Source organism: Mytilus trossulus, chromosome 6 (assembly GCF_036588685.1).
Source record: "Mytilus trossulus isolate FHL-02 chromosome 6, PNRI_Mtr1.1.1.hap1, whole genome shotgun sequence".
In the NCBI taxonomy this organism is placed as follows: domain Eukaryota; kingdom Metazoa; phylum Mollusca; class Bivalvia; order Mytilida; family Mytilidae; genus Mytilus; species Mytilus trossulus.
In genome coordinates, this window is record NC_086378.1 from 2,664,445 (window position 1) to 2,681,896 (window position 17,452).

General features: G+C 33.7%; 2 protein-coding genes across 6 annotated transcripts; one reads left to right on the top strand and one right to left on the bottom strand.

Moving 5' to 3' along the window:
* Positions 1 to 762: 762 nt before the first annotated feature.
* On the bottom strand, positions 763 to 10,719 carry LOC134720585 (zinc finger protein 160-like). 3 transcript variants are annotated; one of them, XM_063582924.1, is made up of 2 exons: positions 10,133 to 10,221; positions 763 to 3,896 (listed from the first exon to the last, which is right to left on the bottom strand). In XM_063582924.1, exon 2 carries the CDS (start codon positions 3,888 to 3,890, stop codon positions 1,641 to 1,643), a length of 2,250 nt encoding a protein of 749 aa, XP_063438994.1. In that variant the 5' UTR covers positions 3,891 to 3,896; positions 10,133 to 10,221; the 3' UTR covers positions 763 to 1,640. The 3 variants fall into 3 exon arrangements, with proteins under 3 accessions (XP_063438994.1, XP_063438993.1, XP_063438992.1); XM_063582923.1 differs by lacking the exon at positions 10,133 to 10,221 and adding an exon at positions 10,610 to 10,719 and having other exon boundaries at positions 764 to 3,896; XM_063582922.1 differs by having other exon boundaries at positions 766 to 3,896; positions 10,123 to 10,244.
* On the top strand, positions 10,455 to 15,687 carry LOC134720586 (zinc finger protein 260-like). Of its 3 annotated transcripts, none has more exons than XM_063582925.1 (3): positions 10,455 to 10,566; positions 12,264 to 13,491; positions 14,671 to 15,687. In XM_063582925.1, exons 2-3 carry the CDS (start codon positions 12,294 to 12,296, stop codon positions 15,324 to 15,326), a joined length of 1,854 nt encoding a protein of 617 aa, XP_063438995.1. In that variant the 5' UTR covers positions 10,455 to 10,566; positions 12,264 to 12,293; the 3' UTR covers positions 15,327 to 15,687. The 3 variants fall into 3 exon arrangements, with proteins under 3 accessions (XP_063438995.1, XP_063438997.1, XP_063438996.1); XM_063582927.1 differs by lacking the exon at positions 10,455 to 10,566 and adding an exon at positions 10,623 to 10,719; XM_063582926.1 differs by lacking the exon at positions 10,455 to 10,566 and adding an exon at positions 10,774 to 11,011.
* The last annotated feature ends 1,765 nt before the right edge of the window (positions 15,688 to 17,452 follow it).

A 17,452-nucleotide genomic window follows, 5' to 3' on the forward strand; every position in this document is an offset into this window, starting at 1 on the left:
CCTGTAAGACAGTTGGATAAAACTTACAGCCATTACATTCACCAAATATTGTTGATCCATCAATTTTAGCATCTGTGGTATGGACTTAGCCATGACCATTAATCCATTACATGAGGTCAAAGTCAGATGAACCCTCCAGATGGACAAGATCCCATACTTTTACACCACTGTCTCAGGTTAGGGGAAGGGTTGGGTTCCTGCTAACATGTTTAAACATTCAGAATCTATGTACATGTCCAAGTCAAGAGCCTGTATAAATTTAGAACTTTAGTGGTTGCATTGTTTGTTGATGTGTAACATATTTATTTTTATTATTTTTTTTGTCCATAAATTAGACCTTCTGTTTTCTTGTTTGAAGTGTTTTACATTTGTCTTTTCTGGGCCTTTTATAGAGAACTATGTGGTATGGGCTTTTCTCATTGTTGAAGGTCATACAGTGACCTATAGTTGTTAATGTCTGTTTCAATTGTTCTCTTGTGGCCAGAAGTCTCATTGATAATCATACCACCTCTTTTTTTCCAGCTAATAGGTTGTTTAGAGGATTTTTTAAAATGACAAACTGATGTAGAAAGTTCACACTAGTCTTTTTGAGATATTTATATAAGCTAAATAAAATTAGACATTTTATAATCAAGCAAAAGTAAATTGATGACAAAAAAATAGAGGGAGGAGTTGAAAAGAATGCTTGTGGCACATGTAATAAATAGCAGTAAGATTGTACAGTATAAATATTAAATCAGTTCAAAATAATTGAATGAATCTGTAGCTGTAAGAAAATGAACCTATATGAATTTTTAACAATGTAGAAGACTGTATAATAGCTATAGGTTTATTTGCAATTGTTTATCCCTTCCAATTCTAATACATGTAGTTAAGAGTATCACCTATTTATCAAAAGACCATTCAATATGTTCAAAAAAATAACAGTGGTCTGGCTGACATCAGTTTTTCTAATTTTTTAATTTCAACTCTTACTTATTCTATGATCTTGTTATAGACATGCACATGATCAACAGCTTTATCCAAGAGGGTGTTATAACTACAAAATGTATACTGTAAATTCAGAAATTAATGCAAGGTTTTTATTATTGCGAAAAATGCAACGGAGTTTTAAACGCAATAATTTAAACTCGCATTTTGAAATATTTTAAATGAATTTAACAGGATTTTTCTCAAAATCGTAAAAATTAAAATCGCATTTAAGTTTAAAATGACAAAATTGCAATAATAAATGCACGCAATAATTTCTGAATTTACAGTAAATGCAAAGAAGCTAAAATGAGTTCAATATTTCATTTGTAAAATTGCAGTTTAAGCAGAATATAACCATCATATTGCATGTATTTCTCCCCTTCTAAATTTAAATAATTCTAAATTCTACTGACAATTTGTGAAAAGGTAATGCATATTTCAATTTTTGAATTTGACCAACTGACATGACTGACTGTTAAATCTATAATGTAATCAACAATGAAAATTTTTTGTATACATCAATTTGAAGATTTTCGATGATGTTTTAACATGATTTTCAATAAATATTCATCACATTTTAAATGCATATTTTATTACAGCCATATTTTCTCTGTATCATTGATGCACATAAATAAATAAAAATTCATTGATAGAAGTAAGATCCATTGTCAGCCTATCGTTACACAAGTCTCTTCCTGAACATGAATTTCTTCATCTAATGATATATCTTGCTGAATAGCTAATTGTTCTATTTCCATTTCTGTACCACTGTCTGTAGTAATGATTTCACGTGGTGTGGTTTCCACTCTATTTATCTGTGACTGATCTCGTGACATTTCGTTCTCTATAATTTGTAATTCCTCTGAAGGTTCCATCTTAACAGGTGTACGTTCAACAGTTCCCCTATCCTTAGCAATAGCAGGATTGTCATGAGTTTGCATGTGTGTATCAAGTATCGTCTTACGACTGAACCCTAGTCCACAGAGGTCACATCTGAATGCTTTAAGTCCTGTATGTGTCCGCTTGTGTGTGACTAAGTTGACTTTTTGGCAGAAAGTTTTATCACAAAAATCACATTTATACGGACGTTCACCAGTGTGTATTCTAATGTGTCGGTACAAATCGGAGATTTTATTGAATTTTCTATTACATGTATCACACACAATTTCTCCAGTGTGTACTTTCATATGAGCATTTAACCTAGCTGTATTGTTGAATCCTTTAAAGCAAACACCACATTTGTATGGAGATTCGTCCTTGACGTGAATTTTCATGTGTCGACGTAGATTTCCACTCTCATTAAATCCCCTGGTACAGATTGGACATTTGAATGGTTTTTCACCCGTATGTATTCTACAATGCATTCTGACTTCATATTTATGTGTAAAACCTTTACCACAATATCCACACTTATATTCCTTGTCATTTGTGTGAGATTTTAAATGGCGATGACAGTTACTTTTACTGTTATATTCTTTACCACACACGTTACACTTGTAAACAAACTTTGACTTTGTTCCTTCTTGTATTTCTGTCTCAGCTTCAACTTCCATGTGCATTTTGGCAGGAATGTCGTTATCTGTGTAAACCTCTGATAGATCGGCTTGTGGAGGTTCAGGTTCGGGTTCTGGCTCTGGTAACATAGATTCATCAGCCTCTGTCGGTACATCAATAATATCTAGTTCTATAATAGAAGCCTCTTCACTTGACAGTATTAGTCCAGGTATGGCTTTATGATTTTTACGCTTCATATTGTCTGGCAAATTTTCAAAGACAGCAATCTGAGCTAATTCTGAATGAGTTCTTAAATGGGATGCCAAACTGGCTTTCTGGAAAATTTTACCACAATGTCCACACATATAAACCTTTTCAGTAGCATGAGTTTTGATGTGATTTTGCCAGTTTGGTTTATTTTTGTACAACTTCCCACATATATTACATTTATAGAAGACCATTTGAGAACTTGCTCCAGCATTTAGTATAACAGTGCTTTGATTTTGAGTTTTAATATTGTTTTGAATGATAGTTGTTCCATTTGGAAGTTGACGATTTTTAACAGTTCCACCTAAAATATCTCTCTTAGTAACCTGAGTAGCTACATCAAATAAACCCTGGCGGGAAAACTTAGGATAGCATGTGATTTGAGTGGCCACATCACGGTACCTGGTCTCCTTGACTACAGATACAACAGAAGGTTGCTCCTCCTCAGTAACAATAAACTTCTCGTCACTCTCGGTAGTCTGGTCTTCTTCCTTTGCAGCCTCTTCATCAACCACGTATAATTGGACTGTACCATCAGGTAAAACCTCTGATCGGACATTCTGCAGATTTTGATACTGTATTGGCATACCTTCTATTATTATTTCTTGATTATCGTCTTGTGAAATGTCATCAACAGTTTGTACCCCAGAATTCATAAAACTTTGATCAGTTATATTCTGTATTTCAGGAATTTGAACCAGAACCGACTGCTCTCCAGAACTTAAGCTTGAATTTTCTTGTACAGAATACATGTGTTCATTTTCACCATAAACAATATGCATTTCCTCACTACCATTTTCAGACTGCATGATCTCCCCTTTAATATGAGTGTCATAATTTTCGTCAGTCTTTTTTTCCTGACTATTTTTGCCTTGATCAGTAAAAGTGTTAGCAATGTGTAATAAATGTGGCTCTCCTTCCTGAGCATTAATAAAAGTGTTAGCTATCTGTAACATCTGTTCCCCTGCCTGAACCTCATCTATACCATAATCAGCAAACTGAGTATTGTCCCCTTGTCCTGTGATTTCCATTACCATTTGACCATCCTGGGTAAAGATGTTGACTGTTCCCTGTTGGGATTCTAATGTACTGGTATCCTCCTCCCCACCTTCCTGTAATATATACATGGGCTGACCATCACTGTGGTCTGTCATCATGGATTTCTGAAATCAGAAACCAATGGATAAATTATAAGCATCAAAAAGCAATCATGTTAAGTTCTACATGTGTAACAACAAACAACAAATAACAATAATATTATATCCTTTCAGACAGGACCTGTTGACCTTGGAATAGTGCTTACAGAGTACATACATCATTACATGAATAAGGATCTAGGGAGGGGTAATGTGGGGGAAAAAAAATGTTTGATTATATAGGAAATCACTGAAGCATGACTGGAGTGGGACCCCTCTTAGGGCAGTCAGTGGGCCACCTTGTGAAAATTCAAGTTTCTAAAATCCAATGATATTTTTTTCTATTCAAATTTGTTCAGTTGGATTTTAAAACAGTTTTTCTTGTACAGTTACAAATATTTTTTATTTAATCAATGTTTAACTATATATTCCTGTGATATTTCTGAAAGTGACATACATTTGGTACACAGATCAGGCTGTTAGTTTTCAATGTGAAATTGATTCACATTTTTGTTTCCTGGATTTTTATACTAAGCTTGCTACATGAACTTGATATGTGGTACATGTATGGGTGTTGCTCATTGTTGAAGTCGGTGCAGTTAGCTGTAGTTGTATTGTATTCTAAGCTCAGATGGCATCAATTGGGGATTTGATGGTCGAAAATTAAGTTTACTGGCAACATGTTAGCTGAGTCAGTAAATGGGTATTTGCAAACATCAGATCCCATATTGACGCTGTGATAGCATAAAATACAATATTTAAAATTTGTTATCTCCATTCTAATTAAACTGATCACATAAAACAATGTTGAAACATGTAGTTTAAATCTTTCATATGCTGACTGCGATTACGCTTACTTTCCGTAGCATCAATAGTCAATTGATGCCATGTAAATAAGTGACGTTATCCAATAAAAAATGAACGTTACAAAAGTTGTTGCATTAAAATGACAAATAGTTGCTAACTTAACAAAGTCTTTTGGTTTCTGGTGAATAGATGTCTCAGGGACATTAGGACCTGTTTGTGGTAGGGGTGAGCAGCTGAGATATTGAGTACCCTTCCTATTTATATATTTTGACAAATAAAAGCTACAAGTATCATGCTAATGCTATTTCATGTAAAGATAAATAGATTTGAATAATATCTGATGTACATAGATATAGGAAGATGTGGTGTGAGTGCCAATGAGACAACTCTCCATCCAAATAACAATTTAAAAAGTAAATCATTATAGGTTAAAGTACGGCCTTCAACACGGAGCCTTGGATCACACTGAACAACAAGCTATAAAGGGCCCCAAAATTATTAGTGTAAAACCATTCAAACGGGAAAACCAACGGTCTAATCTATATAAACAAAACGAGAAACGAGAAACACGTATATATTACATAAACAAACGACAACTACTGTACATCAGATTCCTGATGTATTAATGTCAGTAGTTTAAATCTATTTTTTTCTTTACAAGTTTCAGATATTAATGGTTCAATCAACAACCTTGTCCATAAAATGTCATATATTTCATGACCGTATTATCAGTTAGAGCACAAGCATTAACAATATAACTAGAGGCTGTGTCGCTCACCTTGGTGTATGTGCATATTAAACAAAGGACACAGATGGCTTCATGACAAAATTGTGTTTTCAAGCAGTGATATTGTTGGCTTTTTTCAAAACTACCTCTACCCTTTTTTATTGGGAAAATATGCGTAATTTTCATCAAATTGGGAAATTTAGAATAACCATGAATTTGACTGAAATTTCAATTTACAGACCCCCTTTCAAGAGTCAAACCTGCTTTCAAATAAGACCCCTTTTTGTCAGTAATAATACATAAATAGACCCTCAAATCTGCACATACATGACATATATAGATATAGGAAGATGTGGTGTGAGTGCCAATGAGACAACTCTCCATCCAAATAACAATTTAAAAAGTAAACCATTATAGGTTAAAGTACGGCCTTCAACACGGAGCCTTGGATCACACTGAACAACAAGCTATAAAGGGCCCCAAAATTATTAGTGTAAAACCATTCAAACGGGAAAACCAACGGTCTAATCTATATAAACAAAATGAGAAACACGTATATATTACATAAACAAACGACAACTGCTGTACATCAGATTCCTGACTTAGGTATATAGTCTTTTAAGTAGTGTTTATGTATTCATGCACAAAAAATTACTACTGAGACTGCACTGTTTGGGGGGAAAAAAAATTCTTTTAGGGAATAATTTTAAGCCATTTTTTTTCAAATTCGGAATCTTTTCCAGGGGAAATATGTGTTCTCCACTTATTTAAGGCAAACAATATCACTGTTTTGGTGATGTGTTTGTAGATCTTACTTTACAGAACATTCTTGATGCTTACAATTGTCTCTATATACTCTATCTTGGCCCAGTAGTTTCAGTGGAAATTATTTTGTAAAAATTTACAAAATTTATGAAAACTGTTAAAAATCGATTATAAAGGGCAATAACTACATTTTGGTCATGTTGACTTGACTTTGTAGGTCTTACTTTGCTGTTCATTATTGCTGTTTACAGTTTATCTCTATCTATAATAATATTAAAGATAATTACCAATTCAGGGGAAGCAACCCAACAACTGGTTGCCTGAATGGTCTGAAAATTTAAGGTCAGATAGATCTTGACCTAATGAACAATTTTGTTTTGAGAGATTTGGTCAAATGCTTTGGGTTTAGATCATCTTCGCTAGCCAAGGGTTACGATCCACTCCCGCTCTCTTCACCCTTGGCAGATTGAGATAAAATTTTGGAGACACAAGGTAAGGATTTTTATTGGTTGCAGTCAAAACTCGCTGCATCCAATCAAAATGCGCCTATAACATGATCACGTGTAAATGTAGAAAGTGTTTGTAAACAATTGCCACGTGTTTTTTGTGCAACAAGCCTTTACATCCCTAAACATACGACTATATTTAGTAATACTTGAATGTTTTTAATCAACAAATAGAAGTTCCTGTGTATGTTTCATGCACAAATGCATGAATGTTGACGTATGCTTTCATTTCCGGCTTTACCAAGTGTGTAGAATCTAGCAGGGACTAAACTTAACTGTTTTTCTCTAGGGGCCAGCTGGGCCCCTAAGATATTTTTTTCAGGGGCCCGCTTAAAATTTTAGGAGCCCACTAATATTTATACTAAAATAAAACAAAACTGAAAATTACTTAGTATATACTTACTAACAGTGTTCCAGCTTAAATCTCAGGGCAGAAGGGTGCTAGTTTTCTGAAAGGGCACTTTAGCGCAATAACCGGGATTGTAAGGATACTTTGTATAAATTACCTTGAATATTGCTAGCTATAGGCTCAGCTGGAGAACATTAGTTGTATTTAAACCTTATTCAGAAATTAATATGTTCTTGATGTTGGTTCCAGTCAGATTTTTTTTTTATCAAATTATCATACCATGAAGCAAAGCAAATCATTTTGATGTTTATGTTAACAAACTTGTACATTTGTTAATTGCTCCCACGTAAGGAGGATCATTCATACAAGAAGTTCAAATACAAACTTCTTTGATTCTTCTTTAAATGTATGTTCATGGTATGAAACAAAACAGTTTTTCTAATGAAGCCTTATTGTGAAATCCTACTTGTAGTCTTGAAAATGTTTTCTGTGGTTACCATTATAATATTTGAATTATTGCCACCAGAAATGTATCATAAGATTTGACAATATTTATTTTAGGTTGTTTCCTAACAAAATTATCTCCCTTCAAATTTTCAACTTCCTGTTGACCTTTAGACAATATGGCTCTTTCTTTGAACATTAAATATTATCTCAATCCAAGCCATCCTCTAATACAGTGATTAGAAATAACCTACTGGTTTTCGGAAATACTCTATATTTCTATATCGCTTTGATAAGACAAACAGGTTTCCTTTTGGGAACAGTCTTTGTTAATATCGCGGGGGAAAGGGTACAAATGGGATTTACTTCAATTTTTTTACAGTCGCCAGCTGGGCTACCATGATGACTAAATATATTCGCCGAGCCGAAAATCTGGTCGCCCGGGCGCCCGGGCGAGCGTTAAGTTTAGTCCCTGTCTAGACGCTACCGTGTTTTTACCTCCAAATTGAAGAGTTCAAGTGCTACCATTGGTTAGACTAATGTATTCAGAATTGGCGTGATTTTTATCTTCCGGTAGATGGCGCAACATTGTTATCACAAAAACGTGGCCTCAGGGCAGATTCAACTTTGGTCAGGTCAAGATTTCTAACACTTAAAATTAGCTTTTTGAATAATTTTTCATATATCTCTATATTCAATGTTAGAATCTTCGTTGACATCAAATTTAAAATCGATCCTTCACAGAACAAAAAAAAGTTATTAGCATTTTACATTGGTCAGGACATTAGTCACGGGAGGACATAGTTCGTCAGGTCAAGTTTTGTAACTTTGAAAAATATTTTTTTTCTTTTTTCTTCTTATATTTTTGTATTAAATGTTTTAATCATTGTAATAGATGTGCTTTGATGTGCCTGATTAATTCCCCTTAATTTGGACAGATTAATTATTTAGTATTTAAATGTTTATTTTAAGTTAAATTTGATTTAAATATAGTAGGATAAAAGTAAGGATTATTTATTTAACTGTTTTAGTATTTAACTTTTGATGTTTTTATAATGTTTTAAGAATATTCATTTATTTAACTTTTCTTCAGTACCTTTTATGTTAAAGTTCTCCTGATTAATGACAAGTTTAGGATATCATTTGATATTCAGTCGGAGTCGGCCTTGCACAGGCCTCCAAATACTCGCCGGAACTAATATTAGTACTAATCGAGTCTAGAGTTAGCCACCACTTCGGTGCAGTTCACAAGAGTTAGTCACCCCTTTTTGGTGCAATTTTACCACTTTAAAACACAACGCGAAGCAAATTTACCTTATTTTATTTTTAAGACTAACTCTGGGAACACTCTATTTTTCATTTTACATTTGAAATTACTTTATTTTTGAACTCCGCTTAAGAAAGTTTTCTGACTCCTGTTTATTTCCGACTTTGTTTAATATTCATGCATTTACTGTACATTTGTGAATAAAATTATAGTTTCATTTGATTCATTGTCTGTTGTTCAGCCATAATCTGATATCAGGTATCCCAATGGTCGAATAGGGGCGAAGTACTGGCCGCTACACGTCCCGGGAGGTGTCGTCACCGACCCCCTCCGTTACATCATAATCTTCCTTGGTATTGATTTTGAAGTCTATCCTGTCAATAATAAAACACCTTTTAGCAGTTTTATTTCGGTCAGGACATTTGTGAGGGTCTCATTGTGACAAGGGAGAGCCAATATTTTGTAAGCGTGACACGTGAAAGTCAAAGTATTGAGTTGGAAAAACGGGAAATGAGGTCTAGCAGGACCGGGGAAATGACAAAAAAATGAGAATTGCTTACGTACATAGTGTAAGAGGGATACAGGAATCTGACATAACTATAAGCCGGATCCGGGATCAGGAAACCCCCCACCCCCCAATACACCTTATCGCTATTAGCCTACTCAGGCGGCCGGCCCAGCCACTTGACCTTTTGACGCATACAACATTCACTTTTCCATTGTGGCGTCAGACATTTTGTTTTATGACGTCAAACTTTTACGGGAACCTGTGTGATATCCAGTAATAGCGGACAAATAGCGATAAGGTGTATGAGACCCCCATTAGTAGTTTCAAAGTCAAGTTGGTCAGGTCAAGTTTTCAAACTCTTATAGATATTTTTTTAATTTTTTTTTTAATTCTATTCATTAAATATAAGATTTCATCTTGCTTGGTTCCAAATTTCAAGTAAATCCTTTCAATAATAAAAAAAATATTTAGCATTTTCATTTGTGTCAGGACACTGTCAGAACATTAGTGTAACCCGTAAAGAAGCCATTTCTATGAACATCTGGAAATTAACAAATATTGAGGTTAAGCAATTATAAGTTGCATATTACGCTTTATATTTTTAAATGATTTTATTGTGTATACAAGAGAACTGTTCTATATTATACTTCTGCACGTGCAAAAAGACAAAGTGAAAGTAACTTCTTCGAGTGCAAGCGCACACTGTACCAAGTAATCAATCTGATGCTTGAATGCCAACAATTTCAATGGCTGTAAAGCTTCCGTTTGATAATCATTCAGAGGTTTGAACTGATAGTCAATTTCCAAGGTCACAACAATAGCACGTGGACAAAATTGTTTTCTGGCTTACGACAGAAATCATTTGATTTAGGGAACATACCTATATTCACCTAAAGTTTAAATTTATGTGTGCGTTTGAAGATGTCTGCCACTAATCTTCCTATACCGCGTTCTTGAAAAAGACCCGCCCTCTGTTGGGCAGTCAACTATAAGGGAGATAACTTCAGCAACACTTAAGGCACAATATGGGTTGCAATAATGATTCATTAATATAAACAAATATGACAAATATTTTTCTTTATTCTAGAATATTTAAAAAAAATTTATTCAAATTGAAAAAGTCTTTTATTGGTTATATATGCTTATTTCATGGTAGAAAAAGACAAGAAAACCCTTGAGGGACCCCAAAATAGCAGACGCTATATGTAAAGATTGTGAATGTGTTGCAATCTATTTAGATTTAACTCCCTTTTACTGTCAACGTAATGCGGGAGACGCCATTCCATTTAGTCTTGCACATTAGATAGAAAATTGTGAATTAGAGGTGTAAGTTTCATATTTTTTCACCAAATATTTGCTATTCTTACTTGTGAGTTCCCAGTCGGACAATATTTCTCAAACCTAGAAAAGTCTTTCAGTCAGAAGCTTGGCAGTCATGAGGCTCTACAGATATGCAAGCATCATCTCGACATTTAGGGTAGAATAAGCGTTTTGTTTGTAGATTTCTCAGCGGATTTCTACTTTCGATTTGCCAAACTCCGCTTCTGGTTACTTCTTTAGTAACAATGGATCATTTTTTTCAATTTATTCAGTCTTTAAAAAAAAAATCTTTGTTGAAGTGTAAATTTTTTTTATGACATCCATGATCTGTCTGACTGTCATCTCTTGTCAAGGACAAGGAAAATGTTTTTCCTTGTCAAAAAAAGATATCAACAATAAACATGCAGCAACCTAGTCCAAATAATTATGACCTCTTGAAACCAGAAAGGGTAGTTTTATTTTGTTTTAATAAAATTGAGAATGGAAATGGGGAATGTGTCAAAGAGACAACAGCCCGACCGTAGAAAAAAACAACAGCAGAAGGTTACCAACAGGTCTTCAATATAGTGAGAAATTCCTACACCTGGAGGCGTCCTTCAGCTGGCCCCTAAACAAATATATACTAGTTCAGTGATAATGAACGCCATACTAATTTAATGACTAATATCATGAATGTGAGGCAGGCGTTACCCGTGAATGGGGACAAAGTCTGTATGAATTATTTTTTTTGTAACTTACATGTACATATTTGTTAAAGTCATAAGAAACGAGTGACCGGTGAAAAATAATGTTCTTCCAATTCTTGAACCAATGCATACAAACATCTTAAAATAAGTCGTCTGTCCAAGAATTTTTCATTTATTTCGCATATATTTCTTATAATCGTCAATTTTTTTTTCAAGTGGTCAGAGTTGTTGTGAAAATATGGCAGGTAATTAAAGTTCGTGTTTTAAAGCCGAAATTTAACGATTGAAATTCTTTTAAATATGAATAAGTTAAAGAATTTTCTTCAGAAAAAAGTATATATATGCACATAAGTATTATAATGAAAACTATCCATTGAGTTATAAAAAAACATATGCATTATATTTTTTAATTTGAGGTTTCTTATCACTTAAAAAAACCCAAACGAAATACTGTCATGTTTCCGAGTTTGGTTCTGTTGTTAATGTTAGGGATTTTACTTGTGACATTATTTAAGTTATGACATCATGTTCAATGTAAACAATGAAACACAATGCATCAGGTAAAGTCAATTCATATTAAAGAATTATTGAAAATGAAATATTGGTATTGTGTTCCTTGAGTTCCTGTATTTTACAAGACTACCCAAAGTCTCACAACAAAGAGACTGAAAGAAGGAAGTATATTACTACGTTCTGCCCAAATGCGGGAATTAAAAAAAAGCGACAAAAAAAAATTAAACGATTTTCAGTTCATTTATAGCATAATGAAAATTTTCCAATTTTTTATAAAAATATTTTTTTATTGATTTTTCAAGACAAAGCATAATAAAAACCTACACACATATAAAACATGTAAAAACATGTACAATATACACTTAGCACCGATATAAGAGTACTGCCAGCCTAATTATATAAAAGAATTTTATACAAATTAAGAGATAGTTTAAGTTTTTACCATTTTCAGTTTTGTTTTGTGATTGCCTTTTTTATACATTTTTTCTCTCTGTCATTTCAGTGTTAATTGAGTTAAGCGTATAGATTCAGAATGAATCAAGAAATCTTAATTGACGGGGTACCAGTGCAGATACCAGCAGGGAACTATAAAACAGAATATTTACCAGATGGAACTGTACAGATTGTTGTGTACTCCAACACTACTGTTGATACCGGAGCAGAGGGAGAGTTCAAATGGAAAGGACATTATTGTCGTACTATAGGTATCCAAAACACAACTGTACCACATCATAACAGTTATGATTTTGCTGACAGTGGTGTTCAGACTGACTTTCCAGTAGAAGAAGACGAAGAAACTACAGTTACAGAAGATACTAACTTAGAAGTAGAAGATGAACAAGTAGAAGAGATGATTCGGGATGAAGAAAACCAGGAAAATTTTGGAAGAGGAAAGAGAAAACGAGGACGTCCTCCAACTACATTTAAACCTGTTAAACCCAGAAAGTCATTTTCCAATGCCAGTGTTATACAGAATATTCAGGATGACGAGTCTGAGAAAAGTGATAAAACTGTTCATAAATGTGGACTGTGTGGCATTACTTATAAACGTAGGGCTAACTGGCAGAATCATCTAAAAACTCATGCAAAAGAGAAAATTTATATGTGTGGTTATTGTGGAAATTTGTTTCAGAAGGCCAACTTTCTACAACATCTGAAGACTCACAAAGACGAGCAAGATGAAGCTAATCTGAGACCTATAATAGAGACCAATCCACGTAGACCTGATCGACCATCACCTCCACCGCCGCCGCCACCACGGACACCAACACAACAAACACAACAACCAACACACACGGCCCAACCCCCACAACAAACCATTCAAGAAACAGAATCATCTGATGGAGAAAAACAGTTCATGGTCAAAAGTCATCAAGTGACATTACCAAATCAACAAGTGGCTACATTGATAGATCTTGGTAATCTAATGGATGTCTCCGTGAACGAGGATGGTACAATTGATGGCGTTGAAACTCCTAAGACAATAACTGCAGACCCACTGGATGAGTCTGGTATAATGAATAATGACCTAGATTATAACCCCAGTGATGGAATAGATGATACTAAGTACATATATAAGTGTAATGTGTGTGGCAAGGAGTATAACAGTAAGAGTAACTGCCATCGTCATTTGAAGACACATACTCATGCCAAAGTTTACAAGTGTAATGATTGTGACAAGACATACATGCATCGTTATGAACTTAAGATGCACAGGCGTATTCATACGGGTAAACATTTACATTACATCTATAATACTAAAATTACGAGGTCCAATTTGTCAGCCGTCATCAATAAAAACCACCAATCAAAGAGTTCAACTTTATATATAACTAATATAGCACAAAGGTGTAGATTAAAAATTACACCACTCCAGGCCCTGTTAATTTCCACGTAATTAATATTGCCAATAATTAAGAAGTTCCGGATCGAGTCCGATACCGATACCAATAGTATATTCACCTGTTACCTATTACCTTATCTGAACGTTCCGCATCTGACAGGCGCACCACCAAACGGTGTCTTTAGGATTAATATGCTATATACACAAGTCATAATCACAGGGTTGACACTACTAAATTGTCAAATTGTTACATATAATTGTAGTATTTTAATCAGTAAGACTTTTTAAGATAACAATACGAATACTAAAAATGTGGACTAAAAATAAGGCGTATAGGTACAGTTTTCAATTTGTTAGTGGGCATGACGTAAAACAGCGAATCAAAAAATTCAACTTTATTTATAACTGATATAGGACAATAATGTTGATTAAAAAATACTCCCTTCCAGGACCATTTGTTTTCCAAATAATTAATATTACCAATAATTGATAAGTTCCAGTTCGACGGGTTCAAACAAAAAGATTTGAAAGCAGAGAAAACTGTGTATCTTATAATCAGCATGACTTTATCAGATGACAATACTAATACTAAAATAAGGCTTGCACATAGTTATATACTTTGATTCAGTCACGGACCCGCGTAATCACGGGTGTGTTCTAGTATATTTTATTTAAATTAGCCAACTATTTCTCAAAGAAAAAATAGATGAAATAGATATAAGAAGATGTGGTATGAGTGGCAATGAGACAACTCTCCATCGAAGTCACAATATGTATTAGTAAAACATTATACATCAAACTACGGTCTTCAACACAGAGCCTTGGCTCAAACCAACTGGCAAGCTATAAAGGGCTTAACAAATTCATTCAAATTAGAAAATATTCAACTATATAGTACTAAAATCACTATTTGCTATTAAAAAATTGAGAGGTGGAGTTCACACACAATTTTAGTTTTAGATTTCTAAGTGTTTTAATAGTAAGATATGATTTTATATTTCATGTATTTACTGTAGATGAATGATTGTTCTTTTTACATTGTACGTATAATGTCTATACATTTTAGGTGAGAAACCCTACAAATGTCCCATCTGTACGAGAGCTTTCAATGAGAGTGGTAATCTAAGACGGCACATGAAGATCCATGCCGGTGATGACACTCCATATAAATGTGGAGTCTGCTTCAAGGGATTTAGTGACATGTATCGTCTCCACGTCCATCTGAAAGTTCACAGCGGTAAAATCGTGTGTGATACGTGTGGAAAATCATTCACTAAGATATCAGACTTGTATAGACATATTAGAATCCATACCGGGGATAAACCGTACAAATGTGATGTATGTAAGAAGGCGTTTGCTCAGAAAGTGAACTTACAGACACATTACCGCACACATACAGGGAAAACACCTTATCGTTGTGATATTTGTAATTTTGGATTTAGTCGTAAACAAATTTTAGACAATCACATGAGAGGCCATGAGGAGGAAGAACTAGAGGAACTAAAAAAACAACAGGAGGAAGAGAAAGAAAGTTCTAATATTGAAGAGGAAGATCAAATTCATGTACAGAATGTGATGGATGCTGCAGCCGACAATGAGGAAGGGTTAATAGAGGTACCGGAAGACGCACAGGAAGTAGAGACAGGACTATCGCAGGAAGAACTGGCCCAACTTGTGGCTGCATCTGTAGTAGAACATGTAGAAGTAGAACCAACAACCTAATTTAAATACAAGAAAAGAAATGTCAAAAAAATAATATTCTCCGTTATATACATGTATACAAAACACAAATATTAACTTTGTATTCAATCATTGTCAGTAGAGAAATGTAATTCATTTTAGTAAATCATTAATACAAAAATGTTTAATTGGTCAGTTTTGCTGGAGTTTAAACGGAAACTACAAAGTTATTTTTGTAAATATTGCTGTCATGCAGCTCTGTACATGCATATGTGTAGGCATGATATAAATGAATTTTCGAAAAAATGTAAATGAAAAAATCCTGGTCATGTGTAATGAGATTAATAACTTAATTTCAGGTTCTATTACATGTGTGAGAAAAAAATATATATCATGTATATGTATATGTTACAAAACAAAAAGAAAAAACCCCAATAGCAACAGTTGTCTTCAAATTCAGAAATTAATTGTTTTTTTATTGTATTGATGAAACATATCTAAAAAGAGGGGAAATAATTAAATGTATGTATTGTTTAATTCTGTAAGTAACAATTTTCTGAAAAAGTGGTGAGATTTTTACATTGTGAAAAGATTGCTGTTCCATCTTATCCTTATTTGCTAGTTTTATAATCAACTCCATTGAAAATGAATGAAAATTTTGAAGATGTGCAATTGTACCATACTTTAAATACATAAACCTTGAAGTTTGTATCAAACATTATTTTCATCTTCACTGTATTAAAACAAGCAAAATGTCCACCAGGTTGATTAACTTTTAAGCAATGTTTAGCATTTTGTAATTTATTATAGTTGTTAATTGTTTAAATGCTATTGCACTATCTCTATCTATCATGCTCTTTTTGTTTTCTTATATCTTTATACATAATGAACATTCATAATACTTTATGTGTTTATTTTCTTTGCCTGTTTACTGATTATCAGCTTTTCACAACACCTAAAATATTATCTCATGTGAAGGATGTACTTCTACCTTTTTATCCTTCAACTTTTTTTGTGAAATATATAAGTATTAATTAAGGAGATAGTATGGTATATTCTGCCAATGAGAGAACTATCCAACAGAAACGATAGGACGTGTATGTAAGCAACTGTACCTACAGCCTTTAATAGTGAGCAAAACTATCCGAATAATTGGTCCCAAAACAACAAAATATGAATTCAAAAAAAAACCAAACCATAAAAGATGGGATGTGAAATACCTGACCTTATCAGATAATTTGGGACCAGATCTGTTTAACAATGGATACAATAAGAGGGACAACAAGGTTGAAAGTGTTACTGCCACTGGGGAATAAGAGCATGTTGGATAAGACAGAACTTTAAGAGTGTGGTTGTTATAAAGATCCTGACAACATGCAGAGATTGTGTCTCTTACTATTAACATGAGACATCAGATTTTGACATACCATGGTTTCAAATTTAAATTTTAAACATCACAAAAAGCGAGAGAAGACACCAGCTGCAAATATCTATTATCTCCTGGAACAGGAAAAGTCCATGTGACAATATATACCCTTTTGAATATGTTGTTCCAATAAAGTATTTGCTTTTGTAAAAGCATCCACAGTGAGATGAATAACCAACAGTGAAAGCACTTCAGAGGGTAGAAGAAACAAATACTTTATATCTTATAAACAAATACCTTATGTTTCAAAGTTTGTTCTTTCATATGTCCAATGCCCTTTTACTTTTTTTTTCTTGGTTCAGTGATTGCTTATGTTTAAAAAAACACAGCAGATTTTAGTAAACTCTCACTTATGTGTAATAGGATAACTATATTTTGTGTATATTGGATCCCACTGTAGGGACTACCTGTCCTCCAGACAAGGTTCCCAACAGACAGCCTGTACCAAGATTTTTGATCCGTCAAAAAACATGGCCGCCGTTACTTAAAATAGAACATAGGGGTCAAATGCAGTTTTTGGCTTATATCTCAAAAACCAAAGCATTTAGAGCCAATCTGACATGGGGTTAAAGTGTTCATTAGGTCAAGATCTATGAGCCCTGAAATTTTCAGATGAATCAAACAAACCATTGTTGGGTTGCTGCCACTTAATTGGTAATTTTAAGGAAATTTTGCACTTTTTGGTCATTATCTTGAATATTATTATAGATAAAGATAAACTGTTAACAGCAAAAATGATCAG